At 41.0% G+C, this 18,707-nt stretch overlaps 1 protein-coding gene across 2 annotated transcripts in view; it reads right to left on the bottom strand.

Moving 5' to 3' along the window:
- The window catches only part of LOC126384298 (oxysterol-binding protein-related protein 10), a 121,889-nt gene that overhangs the window by 58,525 nt on the left and 44,657 nt on the right, over positions 1–18,707 (bottom strand). For both annotated transcript variants that reach the window (XM_050035268.1, XM_050035269.1), the window contains exon 5: positions 10,555–10,752. In XM_050035268.1, coding sequence (XP_049891225.1) covers positions 10,555–10,752 — 198 coding nt within the window. The remainder of the gene's footprint in view (positions 1–10,554; positions 10,753–18,707) is intronic.

Below are 18,707 nucleotides of genomic sequence, written 5' to 3' on the forward strand. Positions count from 1 at the left end.
GCGAAAAGCAGAGATTTAGAGGAAGTATGACTACACCTAGTGCATCAGTAATACCAGAAATCGAAGCTGCCTCACGGTCTATATTCACTAAAGGGGCCTTTAGGGTTGGAAATGCAAGTTGGTGAGCAAATGTGTTGCTATGCAACCTTAAGTAACTCTAAAAAAAAAAAAAAAAAAAACATACCAAGCTGGGGAATAACACAGCTCACTGGGTTTTATGGGGCTCAGTAAAATGCAGCCACCTTTCTCGATGTAAGAGAAACATGTAATGGATCATTCTGCTTGTGTCAGGAGAGACAATTTGTAATTTACAAGGGAAAAAAAGAGAAAGACAAACATACATGAGGCCAACAGGGGTGGAAGCTGGCTATAAAATAAGATATCATCTCTCAGAATAAGACAGAATAAGGACACACAAACTACACACAAAACACACCCTTACTGTGAAATTGTCAGCAGGTGAACATCTTAAATACAACCTGGCCTCATGTGGGCGATGGAGGTCAACAAGAAGGTACCAGAGCCACATTTAATTATCATTAAAAATTAATGCACATGCTTAAACACACACACTTTAAATATCAATGTTTCATATAAAAAAGTCTTCTTTGTGTTATTCCAAAAAAAATACCTCATGAATGTAACTAATAAGATATTTATATACATATTTATTGACAAAAACTAAAGCTTGAGTTTTAAATACTGTTGCTCTCTATACGTGAACAGTTACATAGTTCATATTTGTTGCTATTGTTTAGTTATACGCAGGTTACACTGTTAGGCGGCAACATAACAGAGTACACATAAAATCAGACATGTTACATGCTACAACGCTAAGTAAGTGGGTTTACAGTAATGGCAGCTCCCCTCACCACACCACACACACACACACACACACACACACACACACACACACACCTCTGGAGCCAACAGGACCAGTGATGCTTCCAGAAATAGCCTAACCTCAGTGATCCAGCTCTGCGGCTGCAGTGTAAGTGCCTGGTGGTGCTGCTGCACTGAGAGTCAAGCCGTGACAAGCCGGCTGGGGAGAGACAGTAATGTGGTCTGACTCCCACCATCACACAGTCAGTGGAGAGACAGATGTATGCATGGATGAGCAGATGGATGAGAGGTGACAGCATGACAATGGCCTGAACATTCAAACCAAGACCTCACTGATATATTGGTATGTTAACGTTACATTTCAGAGATATCAGAATCTGATTTTTTTTGTCTACACTGAATATATTGTCAGACTATGAAGACGTTTTGTTTTTTTTGTAACAATGTCACAACCTGAAATTTCTCAGGATGACATTTGAAAAGCTAGCCGGCTCCTGAACATGTTTCAGAAATCAGAATTCACAAAAATCAGCAGTGGTGCTGAAGCAGAGGGCTCTGGGGGTAAACAATGCAGAAAAAGCTGAACCTGCCACAGTGAGAGATGGAGAATAAAACTGTCACCATGCATGATTTCAGTGTTGTAATATCCTGTGTCATAATGTTAAAAAGTACTGCATGTTTTTGAGTCTGATGAAGCCTTTAATCTCATTGATGTGTTACTTAAACTGGATTCTCTGGGCAGCATTTTATATATCAGACCGGCAAGAACACATCCAGAGTAGACACTTATCATCAAGTCTTCTTCTTGGGGAATGCAAACGAGAGCTGTGCGTCGACAGCAACACTGTACACAATAGGGGTGTAAAGATCCATTGATCTGGATTATTACATTGTTTCAGTGATCAACAATCCAGTATCATCAATGTAAAGTGAAAACATCAATCCATATTATCATCTTTAAGTTACGCCTTTATTTTGAAATTCTGTGCCACCATCAAGCAGCAGCTGGCAGATAGCAAGCAGCCATCAAGACAATACGAGTCAACAGACAAAGCACATGCTGTATGTAAACAATGCCGCTGTGGGATAAAAGAGGACTTACCAGCCTGTCCGGCATGTCACTTCACTAACTTCCTACTACAGTAACATCAGCTGCTCTGTTTAAACAATGTTGGGCTGAAAATAAGTGCATGTAGGTTGAAATTCAACTGTCCTATTTTGTCGGGAGATGCAGCGACTTAAACCATACATGTAGATTGTTAAGCTATGGGTAGAAGAAAAGTCCTCTAGCCCCTAGGCTAATTTATGCACTGTAAACATGCTTAAGCTAATAATGAGCGACTAGCAATAAACAATAGTTTTGTCTATGAACCTTGACAGTTTACTGAGCCGAATAATGATCTTTGTTGACCCCTAGTACACAGAGGAAGCTGAAACATTCTACTTTAAACAAACTGGTTTGAACTAATAACGAAAGCCGAAAAGTTGTAGTTGGTTGAACTGACCATAAATCTCAAAAGGTTGATCTCTGATTCGTTCCCCTGCCACGTCCTAAAAAAGAAGACAGAAAGGCTTTTGCTCCAAGCTAAGCCAAGCCAGACTAGCATTGTGTCGTCACCAACTCTGTGTCCCCTTTTGGGTGAAAGAAACGCGCTGTCACATCAGGGGGAAAAAAGGACAAGACTAAAAGCTGTTGTGTAGTTGGTTAACCAAGGCCTTCACACTGACATCAGACGAACGCATAATACATGAATATTCACTGTCAGTGTGGTGAGTAGTGCGGCAGTAGCTCAGTCCAGACTTCCAGACTTGGGTTGGGAACCGGAGGGTCGCCTGTGCGAGTCCCCATCCGGACCAAATAAGGAGTGTGGACTGGTAGCTGGAGAGGTGCCAGTTCACCTCCTGGGCACTGCCGAGGTGCCCTTCAGCAAGGCACCGAACCCCCCCAACTGCTCGGGGCACGTGACACCTCTCCACTTTGTGCATGTATAGGTCCTGTTTGTGTATGTGTGTGTCTTTCGGACCTGTGTATTAATGACAAAAAGAGTGAAAAATTGGGATTAATAAAGTATATAAAATTAAAAATATAAATACAAAATTAAATAAATTGCTAAATGATGCCAATCAGTTACCACTGATGGATAGCTAACGTTAGCTTGAGTGGGAAGCTGCTGCAATACAGTCATGGTATAACAACTAATCAACTAAATCTCAGCTGAAATGGCTATTAACAGGCTGGTTATATACAGGCAACACTTGGCCTAACCATACCTGGTGACTCAAACAAGTATGTAGACATGCAAATGAGAGAGAGGTGGAGTGCTGCACTTTGGGTCGGACCAGTGTGAAAAAAAATAGGTGCTCTTCAGTACAGGATGACAAAATGAAAAAATAGAGTGCCTCAGTCTGCCTCTTTGTGGCCAACTTGACATCTTTATTGAAGGCCTTTCTCTCTATTTTTTCAAATATGTAGACATGTCTGAATAAGTTGTATCTCGCCAATCTCATGTGTCATTGATCCACTTGGATAAAGCAAGACTAAAGGGACATGACAGCAATCAACCTTAATTTATTGAGGTATTGTGAACGTTCAGGTTCAGGCAAGGTCGTAAAACAATCACCAGACATGTCAATAAAACCTATGATTGAATAAATGCGTACAGACGGGTCAAAATTATAATCCTGATAAACTGACATCTAAAGAATCTTCGGCTCTTTTATCTTCCAAAAGAGGGCGCAGCCTTGACATTTTGTGAAGTACCTGTAGGTGCTTGTCTGATAACTACGTAAAACAACAAGCCCCCACGGATGCACCGCTCCTGATGAAGTCATACAGGTTACGTCGGCTTGTTTGTGCCTGCAGACTACCTTATTTTTTTTGTAGAAAGCCTGTTAAAAACTGGGGGCATGGTGTTAGAAAGACATGGACACTTATCAGAGAAGCAGAGCCTTTGAGTCAGTTAAGTGATGGACACTTTAATCCTATCAGACAATCACGCACTGGTAGAACCCTAACTTTGCTGCTGGGCTCACACTTTATATTTGAGCCCACTGACTGGTGTGGGGATGGATCGGTGAGTGCTGGCATGTCGGGAAACAACAGGGTAGAGCTGAGGAGGCAGACCTTGTGGAGATTCATTGAGGTGCAAAGACCTCCCCTCCATGACAGTTTGAAAAAGAGCCAAAGTTGTATGCATCTGTGGCTGGATGGGTGGGGATGTCTTACAGATAAGGAAACAGAGTGGTGTTTATGGATATTATCAGCGATAGTGACCCAGAAAAAAAGGGATGTACAACACAACGTCTCTGATGCCGCTGTTGGACCATAAATCTACTGATAATCAGCACGCAGCAGCTTTCTGGTCTCTACTGTGTACAGTGGAGCATAAATCTCACTCCTTTACTGTCGACTTCAGCATCCTCCGGCTCTGTGCCAAACCCGTCGGACAAGTTTATGGGCTTGTTATGAATAAAGGAAGGAGAACAACAGATGACATGAGGATGGAGGGAAGGCAGGAGGGGAGAATGAGAAGGAGCAGTGGACGTGGAGATTGAAGCTAAGATATGAATCAGGTCACGGGAAACAGCAAACCAATTCATCTGCACCAAAAGTGAAAATGAGTCACACATCATCACAGAGGGCCTTGTTTTCCCCGTCTGTAGAGACAACACAAGCACCAAAGGAGTGTTTGTTTTGCTTAATGATCACACCATCTGCTCTGTATTTACTCAAACTGTCCCGGGTTCACTTGAGGAGGCAGACTCTGCTCCTGAGAGGTGAGAAATGACTCTCCTCTCACACTGATCGCTAGTTGCTCTCCTTCTGTCACAGAGTGAATCACTTAGGCGAGATAGTCTTAGCGAGCCGATGCAGACACAGCGTGGCGCATCTGAATGGGGATTTTAACAACTTGAAGCCAGCCAGGTCCTCAATGAGCAAGAAAGGCCTGAAAGAAAGATCTTTGCATGAAATATTGATGCTCCTCCAACAGTGTCATCAGAATGACAAGCAGAGGAAGCAGATGAGCTGTTGAGGTAAATGCCAAGTTTTTAATACGCAGTTTATCTAACGCCATTGCAGACTACTCCCTACTGTTACAGGTGTAAGAGAGGAAATACGGGGTGCTCAGATCCCACTGTGAGGTTTCAATTACATTTTCACCTGCAATTACAAGACATATAAAACATTTGTTAGCCTATTAGAATAATAAAATGGGGTCTATCTGTGTAACAGCAACAACAGAAAGTTTGCTGATGCGGCAGGGAGATGGCTAAATCCAAGTTGCTAAAGACTAAGGACACATTCACACTGGCGCTATTTGGTCCACTTAAGACAAACCCTGGTCCGCTTCCATGGATAGTTCGGTTCATTTGGAGTGGTGTGAATGCTCATTCGAACTCTGGTGCGAACCAAACGAGCGAACCCTGGTCCGCTTGAAAACTGGGGGTCTCAGTTCACTTGCAAGTGAGCCCTGGTGCAGTTCGCTTACAGGTGGAAATACAAACGGACTATCCAGCGAACAAAAGAGAGGAAGTGAACCAAAGACAGGAAGTGACGGTCCTGGCCAATCAATGAACCGGCTTTTCTTCTTCCTCATTATTTTTTTCTTCCTGGTCAGTGGTCGTTTCGGGCAGTACTGCTCCCAAACGAGCAGCTGTTGTAACTGCGTGATGTTGTCCAGGTGGTTTGGTCCGTTTTAAAAAGTGCAGTGTGAAAGTGAACAAAACTAAATGAAGGTGTGACATTCCCCACCAAATAAAACTGAGTCCCCCAGACTATCCTGGTGTGAATGCGCCCTAAAGGTCTGTATCCTCGGACCATCCACTACGGGTGTGCCATATCATCTCGTTCACGATAATATCAGTGTATTTTTTAATATCATATGGAAAATTCCTATCATGCTACTCACAAAATTTCAGCTTCATGACATCTTGACGTCATACTGTTACCCACAGCAACAACAAGCATGGCGGACAGCAAAATTATTACGGACTCCGCAGTGGTTCCACAGAGGAGCAGCTTCAGTAGTGTAGAATAAACTATGGCGTTCTTAGGCCTGGGCGTCACGATTGTTTACTGAACAGCTCTGGAGTTCTCAGACTCTTTCAGCAAATTACTGTGAGTTTCCCTCCCTGCAGAGGGAACTCATTCAGCGACTCCCCCAGCGGCTCCACAGCACCTCTCCCTTTCCTCTCTCACAGTGCACACACAGGAGTCTTTGTCGTCAAGTAATTAAACCTTTGGTAATGTAAACCTACATGATGCTTGTGACTCCACAAAAAAACTACATATATGTGAATGTGCAGTAGTTATCATAGCATAACAGCTTGTCACAGGTTACAGCGTGATGATTAGAGGAGAAATGGCAGAGCATAAAGGTCCAGGTGGAAAAAAGGAAATCACCTGTTGATTTATATATATATAGATCCCAGGGTGTATGTTTTGTATCAATATTGCATACAGAATCTGAATCTCACTCTGAGTTACTGTTGTTGTTCACAAACTAAAGAAATAAGATATCATTTTTGTTTATTTTTTACTGAATAACTGAAGGCATACTGTTAGGATGACATGCAAAACTATATCACTTATTTTGTTGCAATTCTGTTTCCTTAAATTAATAATAATATTTTTTTTTTTTTTACTTATTTGTCATATCGTCAATACCCTGAAATATCGTGATAATATTTTAGGGCCGTATCGCCCACCCCTACCATCCACCATTTTCTTCTCTCTCACTTCTCCTTTGTTTTACTTAAAATGATATGACATCACCTTGCTGGTAGATTACCACAATAGAAGTGGCAACTTCTTTCCAACTCTGCATTTGAATTATATTGTTGTTTTTTTAAAGTAAAACAAAAGAGAGACAGAAAAAATGTCCAATACTGAAGTGAAGGTTTTTGCTTTGTTAGCTTTTACTTTATGCATTTCTGTGCACAATACTGACAAGCTGCAAAAACATATTTTCATTGTTCTAAAGATCTGTTCTGTTCTACTGTTGTCACAATACTGGAATTTCTAACTTTCATACCTTGACTTGAAAAATCTCACTATTTCATACCATTTTCAATACCACGGGGAGAGACTGATACTGAGGGGATATACTTACATTAAAAGATAAATATAACAATGATTTTTCTTGGTTAGTGTCAGAGAACAGCAGAATAACTGTGATAAACATTAACAATAAGAGAGAGTGAGAAAATACAGCTGGTACCAGTTTATTGATTCTGCAGAAAATGAGGGTTGAAACCGTTTCAAATATTCAGAACTGATACGGATTGATAAATTTATATTTTTGACAACACTATTCTATTCTGAATCAATTTTTTCCTAACCCTATTATTTGGCAGACACCATACAAAGCTGCTTTATCCCAGTTTAAGACAGGCAGTAATTCACAGTCGCCATTGTTATTCTGCGGTGACAATCAGATAGCTATGGGTGAAAAATTCTCTTTTCATCCCTGTATCCTTCAAATGGGGAGCAAGGACAAACAATGTGTCGGAATAAACAATGAAAACCAGTAAGATTAAGATAAACATATGGGTAATCAGTACTCAAAAAATTTCATTAGACAGAAAACGTGTCATTAATTTACTGGTTCTGGCTTTTTAGATGTGAAGATTTGCTGATATTTTGCTAATATCTATCAGTTCCAACAGTTCATCAGATAAAAAAGAAATTTAACCTGAGAAGTTTTTTTTACCTCTTGCAGCACTATGGAGACGTTTACGATACAATATGCATTCCTGCTAATGGTCTCACACTATTTAACTGATCTACAGGTGGTGGTAATGTGACAAGAAAAGCACAGAATAAGAATCCAAGGTCATAAACATGGATGCAAACAAGACACAATTTAAAATGTTAAAAAATATCGGCTTTGCCAATTTTGTTATCAAGAAAGAAATGCATTAAACATGTTTATTAAACCTCAAAGACACGCACGGTGAGCTTTGGTGAGTGACATTGAATGTAAATACTTTTGTTTATAAAGGAGAAGCAATTTATGTTTTTGCAGTTGAGTAACTTACACTTACTTCAGCTCAAGGACAAAACAAGTCCGTGAGTATCTAGTGAGGAACAAACAACATTTTCCATGATGGCCGACATGACCTCTTCCCTGTCAGCTTCGATTTCTCTCCTCTGTGCCAACAGTTTACATGGACAGTCGTGTTTTACATTTAGAAAGCCTCTTGTCTCTCCTTGTCCATGTTTTTCCTCCTTCATAATTGCTAAGTCATCTTATCTCCATAATTCAGCGGCCAGATGCACAGCTGCCTGGCAACGATCCGAAAAGCACATTTCATCTCTAAACAAAAGGGTGAAAGCAAAAATGCTGCAGCTAATGGCTCTACAGTTTGCCAGCCAGGCGTACAATCATGTCTTCATCATGTCTTTATCATTTTCGTTTTGCGAAGCCAACTTCAGGCCTAATCTATTGCAATTAATCACTATACACCGACTGCAGACAGGCTATTAGGAAGAGACAGGCACAAAAACAGTCCTCTCTTGAGAGATAAGCAGTGAATGACTGTGCTGAGTGTATGGAGATGTGGCAGATGAGGACGCAGTGGTAACCACAACTGACAGGTCTGGTGACTGAGGCAGAGAGAATTAATGAGGATTTAAACTTCAAACTAAATCAAAAACTGATTGCAAATTTCAAGTGGAGGGTTTTTTAATTAACTCAGGATGTGCTCCAGGTCTGTTACCGTAAGCTCTTATGGAAATAGCAGTAAAATCAAAATGTATACAAGTAAGGATTGACCGTACAACATGGACAGGAATATTAAGTGTTCCATATGGATGAGCTGTCGCCACTTTCACAATTTATCTTCTTTGCACACTCGGACACTTTTACATCTCATATGTTGATTACTGCACACGCTGACCCTGATTTAACAACATACGCTCCACCAGCTCTTTCCTCTGTCACCAGCCATGTTAATCAGTATTGATGTATACAACATAAAAATGCCAACAAAGCTTAAGTTACAGTAAAGACTGAGCACACTGCAGTCGCTGTCAAGCCTGCCAGGAAGCCAGAAATATCTGCTGAACTCACTGCACCAGTGTCCCACCAGTAGAGGCTCTGACAGCCACGAAAAATACTAAATGATCAAAAGGGACAAACCTTTCTTGATGGACTTTATCCAAGACTTCTCTATTTAAATGCAAGACTCTGTCTGACTCTAATATTCGAGGGATTATCTTATTTTTAAAGATAAATCCAGTTTATTACGACTTGCTTTGTCCATCATTCTTATTGGTCATAACCAAGTTAATTGCTGAGATCTGGAAATGAAGCAACATCCAGGAGGCAAATGATTTTGCAGATTTTACACAAACCTCTGGGTCAGCTAAACTTAATTGGAAAAGTTAAACAGTAAAAGTATCTGACAGTGGGAGACTCAGAGGACCACTATGATCTGCAAATCCAGAGTCATGTGATGAAAGACAAAGACATCCGAAGGTGTTAGTAACTAGTTTTTGGTAGCCTTGCTGACTTTTTTACTTGTAGTTTAAGAAGTAAGAGAAGAAGCATAACATAAATTGAGCATAGCGCTTGTTCCGGCAGGACACAATGTCAAGCTCAGCTCACATCCAGCTACATCAGCTGATCTCAAACGGCCCAATCAACTGATGGAGCAGCTCTCATTCAGGGTGCCCTATTTAAACTGCTCTGGCCTGCCTACTGTTGCTGTTTCCTCTGCAAGCTGCTTTGCAACCCACCTCCACCCCAGCACCTCCTTTTCATGCTGTGTCTGACTTATCAATGTCATTTCTGTTTGTCATTGATGGTGCTCTGTTCTGTTTCTCGAAGGTCTTTGCTGCTGCTCTCTCTGCCTTAGATTTTCCATGTAGACGCATGGAAGGGCAGGGAGGTTTCCTCAATTGCACGTGGAAGGGCAGACAGGTGAGGTGTGCTGTCTCCACCTTATGCTTTCCACGTAGACACGTGGAGGAGGTTTTCTACGTAGGCCAGAGGAAAGGCAGAGGGGGCCCAGAACAGAGCCATACCAAATATAATATTGCAAATGGAAATACAGTTTTCTTTGACTAAAGTGTTTCTGACTGAACTGTCTTTTCGGCCATTTTCATTTTTGTCATGACTGATTCGTTCTGTGCCCGATTACTATTTTCTGTCCAAACCAACAGTCAATATGGGCTGCAGTGTGTGAGATAACATGTGGCTCTCTCAGCCGGCAGTAAATATGCTTGTAGATTAGCTCGTTAATGGTAAGCTAACCCCTCAGTCATGTGACTCTCACCTAAACTTTGATCTACCATACTGAGTTATGCACAGTTACTGTGCAATTGGTGATTTTCAGCAGCTTTTCAGGTGGTTTGATTATCTGGATAAACTGTTTGTTTACAACCTGTCTGATCGCCTGATTGTGCATGTTTTTGCAAAGCTGGACTTTGTTGTCTTAGTGTTGCTGTATTTACAGATCTCAGCACTGAATTTGTGAAAACTGACAGAAATAATGACCAAAACTATAAAAATAAGACAAAAGTAGCAACAAAACAGAACTACACTTTCATGTTGTCTTGGTACATCCATCTCCCCTTGCTCACTTACTGTCTGTGCAATTTTTAAAAGGCAAAAAAATAAAAAACAAATGCCCATGCATCTGCTTTGAATTTCAAGTCTCGAAGCCAACGGTTAAAAAGTACACTGCTATGACTTTGACACCCACCTCTTTGACCTCCAGCAGACGTCCCGGGTACAGACTCTTGGCCCGCCGAGCTGCAGCCGGAGATTTGTGGTGGGTGATGGTGACGATGTTGCTGGGTGAGGCGGTGTGGCTCAGGTGCCTCTGAGACCCCGGGGATGAAGATGGGGTTAGGTGGGGGAGGAGGGAGAAGCTACGGGTCCTACCAGAGGATGAGGAGCCCTGGGAGGAGGCAGGGAGGTGACACAGGGAGGGAGAGAGAGAGTAGTGTGGGAATTTAAATGTGAAAGGAACGTGATAATGTAAAGGAAGAGCACGCACCTAAAAATGATCTAATTGAAATAAAAAGGAACGCCAAGGTTTTGATCTCCACATTAGAATAAACTTTTTGTACAGAAAAAGACACTTTTCTGTTAAAGCAAAATGAGATACACAAACGTCCCAGCTAAATGTCAGTTAAAGCTGTCTGTTAGCTAGTTATTAGTTGAACTTCTAACTAACGTCAGCCTTGAAGCTCCCTGTAATGTTCAAATGATGTAAATAAACCAAGTGGCCCACAGTAATGTAGAGAGAGCTCCATATGTATGCCTCCTCTCAGCTTTTACAAAGGTGTTTGTCTTTCAGTTACTTGACAAACGTTGATGATAGCTAACATTAGCCACACCTTTAAGCCAATAAAACGTAGTGCTACTTGTTCATAACCTGTTATACTAACTTGTTTCTGCTAACCAGTGGCTCCCCCAAGGGTGGGCCAGGGGGGACCATGCCCCTGTGATACGATTGCTGGCTCCCCCTTGATAAAAATTACTGGAGGCCAATATTACTGTCCTTTAGGGGCTATGGTATCCTTATTTTAAGGCTAGTGTGAAGACAGTGGTATCCTGAAACTAGACAATCTAAGGCAGGGGTGTCAAACATACAGCCTGGGGGCCAGAACCAGCCCGCTAGAGGGTCCAATCCGGCCCACTGGATGACCTTGCACACCCTATAGTGATGCTAAGAGGTGCCAGGTTTCAGGAGCAAGTTAAGCATTGAGTAGCTTTCTTCATATACAGTTTGGTGTGGTAATGATAGGATTACTACACAGGAGTGGAAATGTACAGAAAAATCCACATGTAATGATAGTAAGTAGCAGACTGACTGAATGTGGAAAAACTGAGAGATATTGTTGAAATTGTGTTTATTCTTCTGAAGACATCACAGGCTGTTTGTCAAAGAGGACTGTGAAAGAGGTTCCAGTACTGTATCCATGAGGTAGCCTCTTAAACCATTTCACTCAGACCAATAACTCAAACATTTCATGGTAAAACAATAGTTACAAACATGCCATGTCTATTTTTTCTGTCCATAAGGGCCCATCAGCCCGACACCAACAACCATATTTCACAGCAGAACAGTTGTCTAAGTCACTGTGCAAAAAAAGCAGCAAACCCTCATGTGTTGGAGATGTTAAGCAAGTAAATGGTTTGCTTGTAAATAGAGTATGAGTATGTTTATTTTAAAGGCATAATTTGGATTTTTTTCAAAGTGGGGTTGTATGTATGTACTTATCCATATTCAGCATATTACATATAGTCGATGTCAGTCGGCACGCCCCCAGTTTTTTGAGAAGTGTGCGAACACAGAAGCTAAGCAATGTACTGATGTGGATGGCGGCAGCAGCCATACCTATTTTAGCCACCTAAATAAAGTCCCACCAAAAAACTTCTATAAGTTTCAGTGTACACTATATTTGAAGTATTTTTACTGTTCTAGCTTGCCGTCAGACAACTTCAGTTCCCCATTTATGCTCTTGTCAAAGCCACCAAACTCCATTCACAAAAAAGTAATTTTGGCTCACTGAATATAGGAGCTGCTGGTCCCTTTAAAACACCAAAGTCACACAATAACACAAACTAACTGATCAAGGCAGTGGTAGACAAGCAGCTCCTGTATTCAGCAATGTTAAATCACTGTTTTTGTCAATGGAGTCTGGCTTTGAAGAGAGCAATAAAATGGCTCCAGTTCCCCATCTGGAATCACTGTCTGACAGCAAGGTAAAGCATTTAGAATATTCTAAATATAGTGTACACTTCAACTGAAAGTTTTTAGGAGGGATTTTCTTAGGTGGCTAAATTTCACTTCGTAGGTGGTATGGATAAGTACCTCATACACTTCAAGTCTGAACTACCCCTTTAATGTACTTGTATTTAATTCATTAAGTTAAATTTGAACTTAGGTTTTAAGATGGGAATGCCTACTTTAGATAGAAATTAGATAGAAACACTGTTGCTGCAGGTAGTCGCACAGAAAGCGTTTTGCTGGTTGCAAAACACAAGGCGCATCAGGGGAGTATAGCTTTGGGTATCAAGCAACCGCTACCACCAGCTTCTCCTCCATTGTTTACCAACTGTAAACTTGTTGTTGTAACCACCACAGAAGACCCACTGCCTCTCAAATCATCTGATGGGACAATGAGTAAAATATGATGACAAAAGAGATGACGTTTTTTCAACTTGAGGAGTTCAGAGCGCTCCCGCAAAAACACCAGGCGCATAAAGCACAGAAATGCAAGGCACGTTGCAATGCAAAAAACACGGGCAAAAAGCTTCACTCTCAGAAGAAGAAGAAGAATTTGTAAGCGATCTAGCTGTACACTACATTTAGCGGAGATTACCCTGACATTTACACAGAGGCACACATATGAATTTTGGGGAGATACGCAATTACCAATTTTATGAGGTGTACCACAAAACTAACATAACAAGCAGTGTAACAAATTACTGTTGGCAGGGAGTAATAAGTAAGGTAATATTATTACTTTTGAAAAGAGTAAGGAGTAATGATGTAACATATTACATTTTATGAATAACGAGCCCAACACTGACCTTTACAAACCCTTCATTGAGGGTGCAGGCAGGGATAAAGACATGTTTTTCTCTAAAACAGAGCAACTTTGGTTAAGTGTCCATAAGTCTCTATGACAAAACATTTAAGTAACTGAATATAAAAACAAATAAAATCTACAAATTTCCAGAGAACCCGTTTTTTTGCCCGCAATTTAACTTGTTACTCAAAAAAAATTTTCCTGACACTGCAGCTAAACAATAGGTGCCACCACCAAGTTTGTGGATCGAAAACTGTGTTTTGTAAATAAAACCATAGTTATCCCCTTTGTTTGTTTTTGTTCTCTGCTCCGAAGCCAGCGCCACATCACATTCTTCATTTTGATGCCTCCTTCACCTCCCCTCTGTGACTCGTGTCTCTTCCGATCGCTGACCTCTGTGCTCACACAGGCAGCCGTGTCAGAGCAGTATCTCTTTCTTCTGTCTTTACTCTCCATTAGTTTACAGCAGTGCGGAGAGACAAGGCAGCAGAGATTCATAGCACAGAAGAGCACAGAGGTCTGGTCACAGCAGCAGTGAAAATAAAATAGATCAAATAAAGTACTTCCACCCCAGGACATTGCTCACTGAGAGGGAAACCACCGGCCTTCGATTTTTTGGGAGTGATGCTGCTCAACACAGAAAGTCAAACCTATGACTAACATGGCATTGTAACAGAATGTCACGTGCATGATCAGGTGTCAATTGCTTATAATTTTGCTCCTTTGAGTAGTTTTTAGAGAATAAAACATATAAAACACCACATTTAGACAAAAATAAGAGCATTTTGCTTGTGATTAGATGCTTCCAAACACTAAATAGAGGGAGTTGTAGTAGGCAGGTCTGTGTCAGAGGAAAATAATCAGCTTACAGGAGAGAACACTGTTGTATTGTGCAAAGCTAAGCCACAAGGCATGAGTATGCAGGAAAGGAAACAGCATTTCAGGAGTGCGAAACAGATGAGACATGCTGAGGTTTCGTCCTCCAAAACTGGCACAAAGCCCCGAGCATTTCAATAAAGTGGAACGGAAAGAAGATGTCAGACCGAGAAAACGCAGAGAGGAAAAGGAACGGAAGGGAAGTGGTGGAAGGATATGCGGGAAAGTATCGAGCACAGGTGTGATGAACATCCTAAATATAAGGGCTGGAATGCATATGTTGGAGCTGATACGAACAGACTACAGATTTATCTGCAATATGGGAAATATACATCGCATTGGCTTGTGATCCTTTAAATTGAATCACTGTCTACTTGTGAGCCCTGGCCTCATTTATCTTTCTGTAAATGTTTTATTTAAAGGATGTTTAGAGGCCTAAATATGTGCAAGAATCCAGTATTTGACAATAAGAGAAAAAATCTGAAAAATGTGGACATAATTTTGCATTATTTCATATTCTCAGTCTTCTATCAAGTCATGCTAGTCTAAGATTAAATCTTACAAACCAACTTTTCTAATTTTAACCTAAATATATTGAGAATTTCACTCTATTTCCAACAAAAATAAGTTGTTTCTAGATTTATTTATTTATTTATTTTTGGAAATTGGTGTCTGTGTCTTGGAATATAAAAGAAGCCAAGAGGCTGGAATAAAGAAAAATAAAACTTGGTTTAAGGAAAATTTGAAAACGAATTACATTGGGGAGACGAAAATATTCTCACTGGATTCTTTCAATTGTTTTTAAACACATAAGACTTTATAGGACTCAAGTTATGCCAGCCTTACACCAATCGACTATCTAAGAGATTCCACTGTCAGACAAATTTCCAATGTCAAAGTAAATATCACGAGTTTAACCTCAGTTAGTGCGCTCCCATGATGTAGAAATTGGCTTGCGCAAAGACCTAAGTTCAAATGTATGAAAATGTTCAACAACTTATAGCTGCACTCCCTCCAGCACCAAAAAGGAAGCAGCAAACCAGGTCGACAGTAAACATGGAGGGAACTCTGGGGAGGCGCAAGAATGCAAACAAAGCTTGGTTCTCTTGTACTGTGGAAAAGACGGAGAAACTGAGAAACTTGTGGAGTGAAAAAGAGTCTGTGTTTAATGCTGTATGTATCAAATCCACCAGGCTGCACTTTTACAGTGAGAAATATTCATTCTTTAACTAGTTCGCCTCTCATTCCCACAGTATCGTCTCACTAATACAGTACAGCTAACCAACAGAGGCTGGTAGCAAGTTGAGGTTATGTGTTTTTGCGGACACGTCAGGAATTGATAATGCCATATTATTTAAAGGGAGTTAAGTGTAATTTTTTCCACCGGCGAGATGGGGAATAAACTCAAAAGGAAACCAAGCTGTAGTCTTAGAAATAGTGACCCTACAAGATCTTCCGAACTTTGGTATCTCTGTGTGTCAGAATTTGGTCTTTTAAAAGTAACTAAGTCTTGTGGTGTATGGCGGACATCACAGGAAAAGTGACTTGTAAGAACATTTCTTTCAGCAATGCAATATGGACACCAAAGGAGACACACACCACTGCTGTAATGTCTTCCCTTAGAAGCACAAATTTTGAATATACAGCCATGATATAAATTCTAAGCCTTGGTAAATTTAGGACCATGACTGGGGACTTGAATCTTGTAATTCTATACAGAAAAGGCAGGATGTGCTCAGGGGTAACAAAAGCCCTGATGCTTGCTTCTTCACAGGTGCTCTGCTGTCACTCGGCCGTAGGCGGACTTGGCCCTGTGAGAAACAGCGTGGGTAGCTGCCGGTGCAACGGTCAGCTGCTGACCTTTCATTTTCTACACTACAGGGAACGCCGCTAATTACACACAATTATCTAATCAGTAATAACCTTGGTTAGAGGGTATGAGAATGGTTTTTAAATACATGTACACAGACACGGACAAATAGATACAACTATTTTGAGTCATTTTCTTGATATTCAACTGCATTTTAACATCTAAAGATATTCCTACCGTGAAAGGGTGTAAAGCCGAGGACACACACACACACACACACACACACTTTCTTTATTGAAGCAGAAAGTAAACAACATTACCAGTCCCACTCAAAGTCCACAGTCTGACTCTCTGTGCCCTTCCTGTCAGGAGCTGTGCATGACCGTAGTTACACACAGTTCCTGCTGGCCTATTTATCAGGCTGCTAAACAGCATGATACCTGCAACCACACTCACTGCATGACTGAGCAGCCCTGGTTCTCCACCTGCACCCACACACCATTTTCACACACCTGCATGTAACACCAGTCAAAGTGGAGGTACTAGTCTTACTTATAATCTTAAATTTGAGTCCAGACTGTAGTCATGTAATTATGGCCATAGTTTACAGTGTTGTTAGGGTTGTAGCTACCACTGTGGACACTGTTGTCACGTCAACTGAATTTGTGGGTTTAATGACATGAAGGGGAGTTTACTTTCATCCATTACATGTCTTAGAAATGGACTACTTTGAGACAAAACCTAAGTAGATAAGCTAGAGAAGGCCTTGAAACACTTACAGCACAATGCAAGGAGATAAAATTTGCACAATGAATCAAACGTACAGATTCATATTAAGTTTTTGTTTTAATATACAGATTCACACTTTTTTACAGTTTGGTTGGTTTTCCAGTGTATTGCAAAGGTACTTCCTGTATCTATCCATTTTACAAAAGAGTCTATATTTAAACCACATTTTGATTTATACCAGAAGTTGTTAGAGGTTATTAGAAATACTCCATGTTGCTTCATTTTCTGTTTAATTGGTTTTCCGCTGCCACTGAGTGTGTTTACAAGGTCTTTAGTATCCCGGTTTTGATTGGGTTTTTTAAGTATCCCGTTTTTGTGTTTGTGCATGTAAACACCATATCCCGAATTCAGAAACCCGGTTATGCCCTTTTCACGGTTTCAAGAAACCCGGTTTTGAAGCCGGGATACTGGAGCATGTATACGCCTTATCCCGGTCTCTGACGGCTGCCCGCCGTGTGCGCAAGCGCCAGAGTGACGCACCAGATATACAAGCAACATGGCGGCAACGAGAGCTTCCCATTTTTGGAGCGACGAAGAGACTGAATTTTGCCTGAAGTACATGTTTAGACGGCAGAAGACACAGAAATGCAATATTTGTTGTCGCTCTCTCCTCCCATTGCTGAAGATGAAGTGGATGAGCCATAGCTGTAATGCGACGTGAGTATTTACTAACGCTAAGCCCGCTAGAAGCCACAGAGGTCTCATTTTTGTCTTACTTCTAAATATAATAAATATATCACATTTCCCGCTCAATCTGTTGTAAACAAAAGACATAAAAGACGTAACACACGCCTGCACAGATAGGATGCAGTGATCAGAAAACGGGTTACTGGTATTTATCATGTATACAGGCATATGAATAACCGGGTTTCTCTGTGTTCCATGTAAACATCATATCCCGGATATGCTCAAAGCTGGGATAAGCCTCAAAACCGGGATACTAAAGACCTTGTAAACACAGTCATTGATGCACCCACAAAATATATATAATAACACAATACTTAAGCCATGTGCTATGGAATTCCTTAAAGGCAAGGTGAAAAGAATTTCTGCTTATAGTTTATCCTTTGTGTGTAAGATACTGTCTCCTATGTACAGATGTCATCTCTTAGGAGATAGACTTGGAGGCTTAATAAGGCTTTTTTTAGAGTGAGAAAATTGTGCAGAATGAGGTTCTTAGTGCACAACACAAAAGGGCAATGAAAGATCAGCCATATACAGCATAAACAAAGAGTTTTACCCTCTTGGTTGACTAACTACAGATGTCCACTGTACAATATAATGGAACTGTACAGGGTTCTATTTCTCACGCACAAGAGCAGCCCGACCCGAACGTCCAGGCGTCCATGTCTACGCATATTCAGTCTACTCAGTCAGCAAGTGAGCGAGAGCGAGCAAGAGAAAAAGAGATTGATCCCTGATTTTGTGCACCAATGTTACCAATACAACCTAAACATAAAACTCGGCTTAGCCAGCACTGCTGTCCATAGTAGACAACTAGGCAAGACACCTGCCAAGCTGCAGACCAATGCAGACCACTGTTAATGACCAACAAACAACAAAACCGGCTGTTTTTAAATTACCCATCTTCCTTTAAGCTACCACATGGTGGTGGTTTTTAGCGTCATGCCACTGTAGGATAGTGCCACAAAAAGTTATTGTTTTCACCAAGACATTGCTGCGTTTCCAGCCGGGATAGTGCCACCAAAACTATGTACTTACAGCCATGGTCTTTCCCTGACCATAATCAAGTGGTTTTTGTGCCTAAACATAACCACACATTAACCGCAGCGTGGTTGAAATGTAAAATTTCAATGTATCCGCAACACTTTAATA

The sequence above is a fragment of the Epinephelus moara genome, chromosome 22, assembly GCF_006386435.1.
Source record: "Epinephelus moara isolate mb chromosome 22, YSFRI_EMoa_1.0, whole genome shotgun sequence".
Lineage (NCBI taxonomy): Eukaryota > Metazoa > Chordata > Actinopteri > Perciformes > Serranidae > Epinephelus > Epinephelus moara.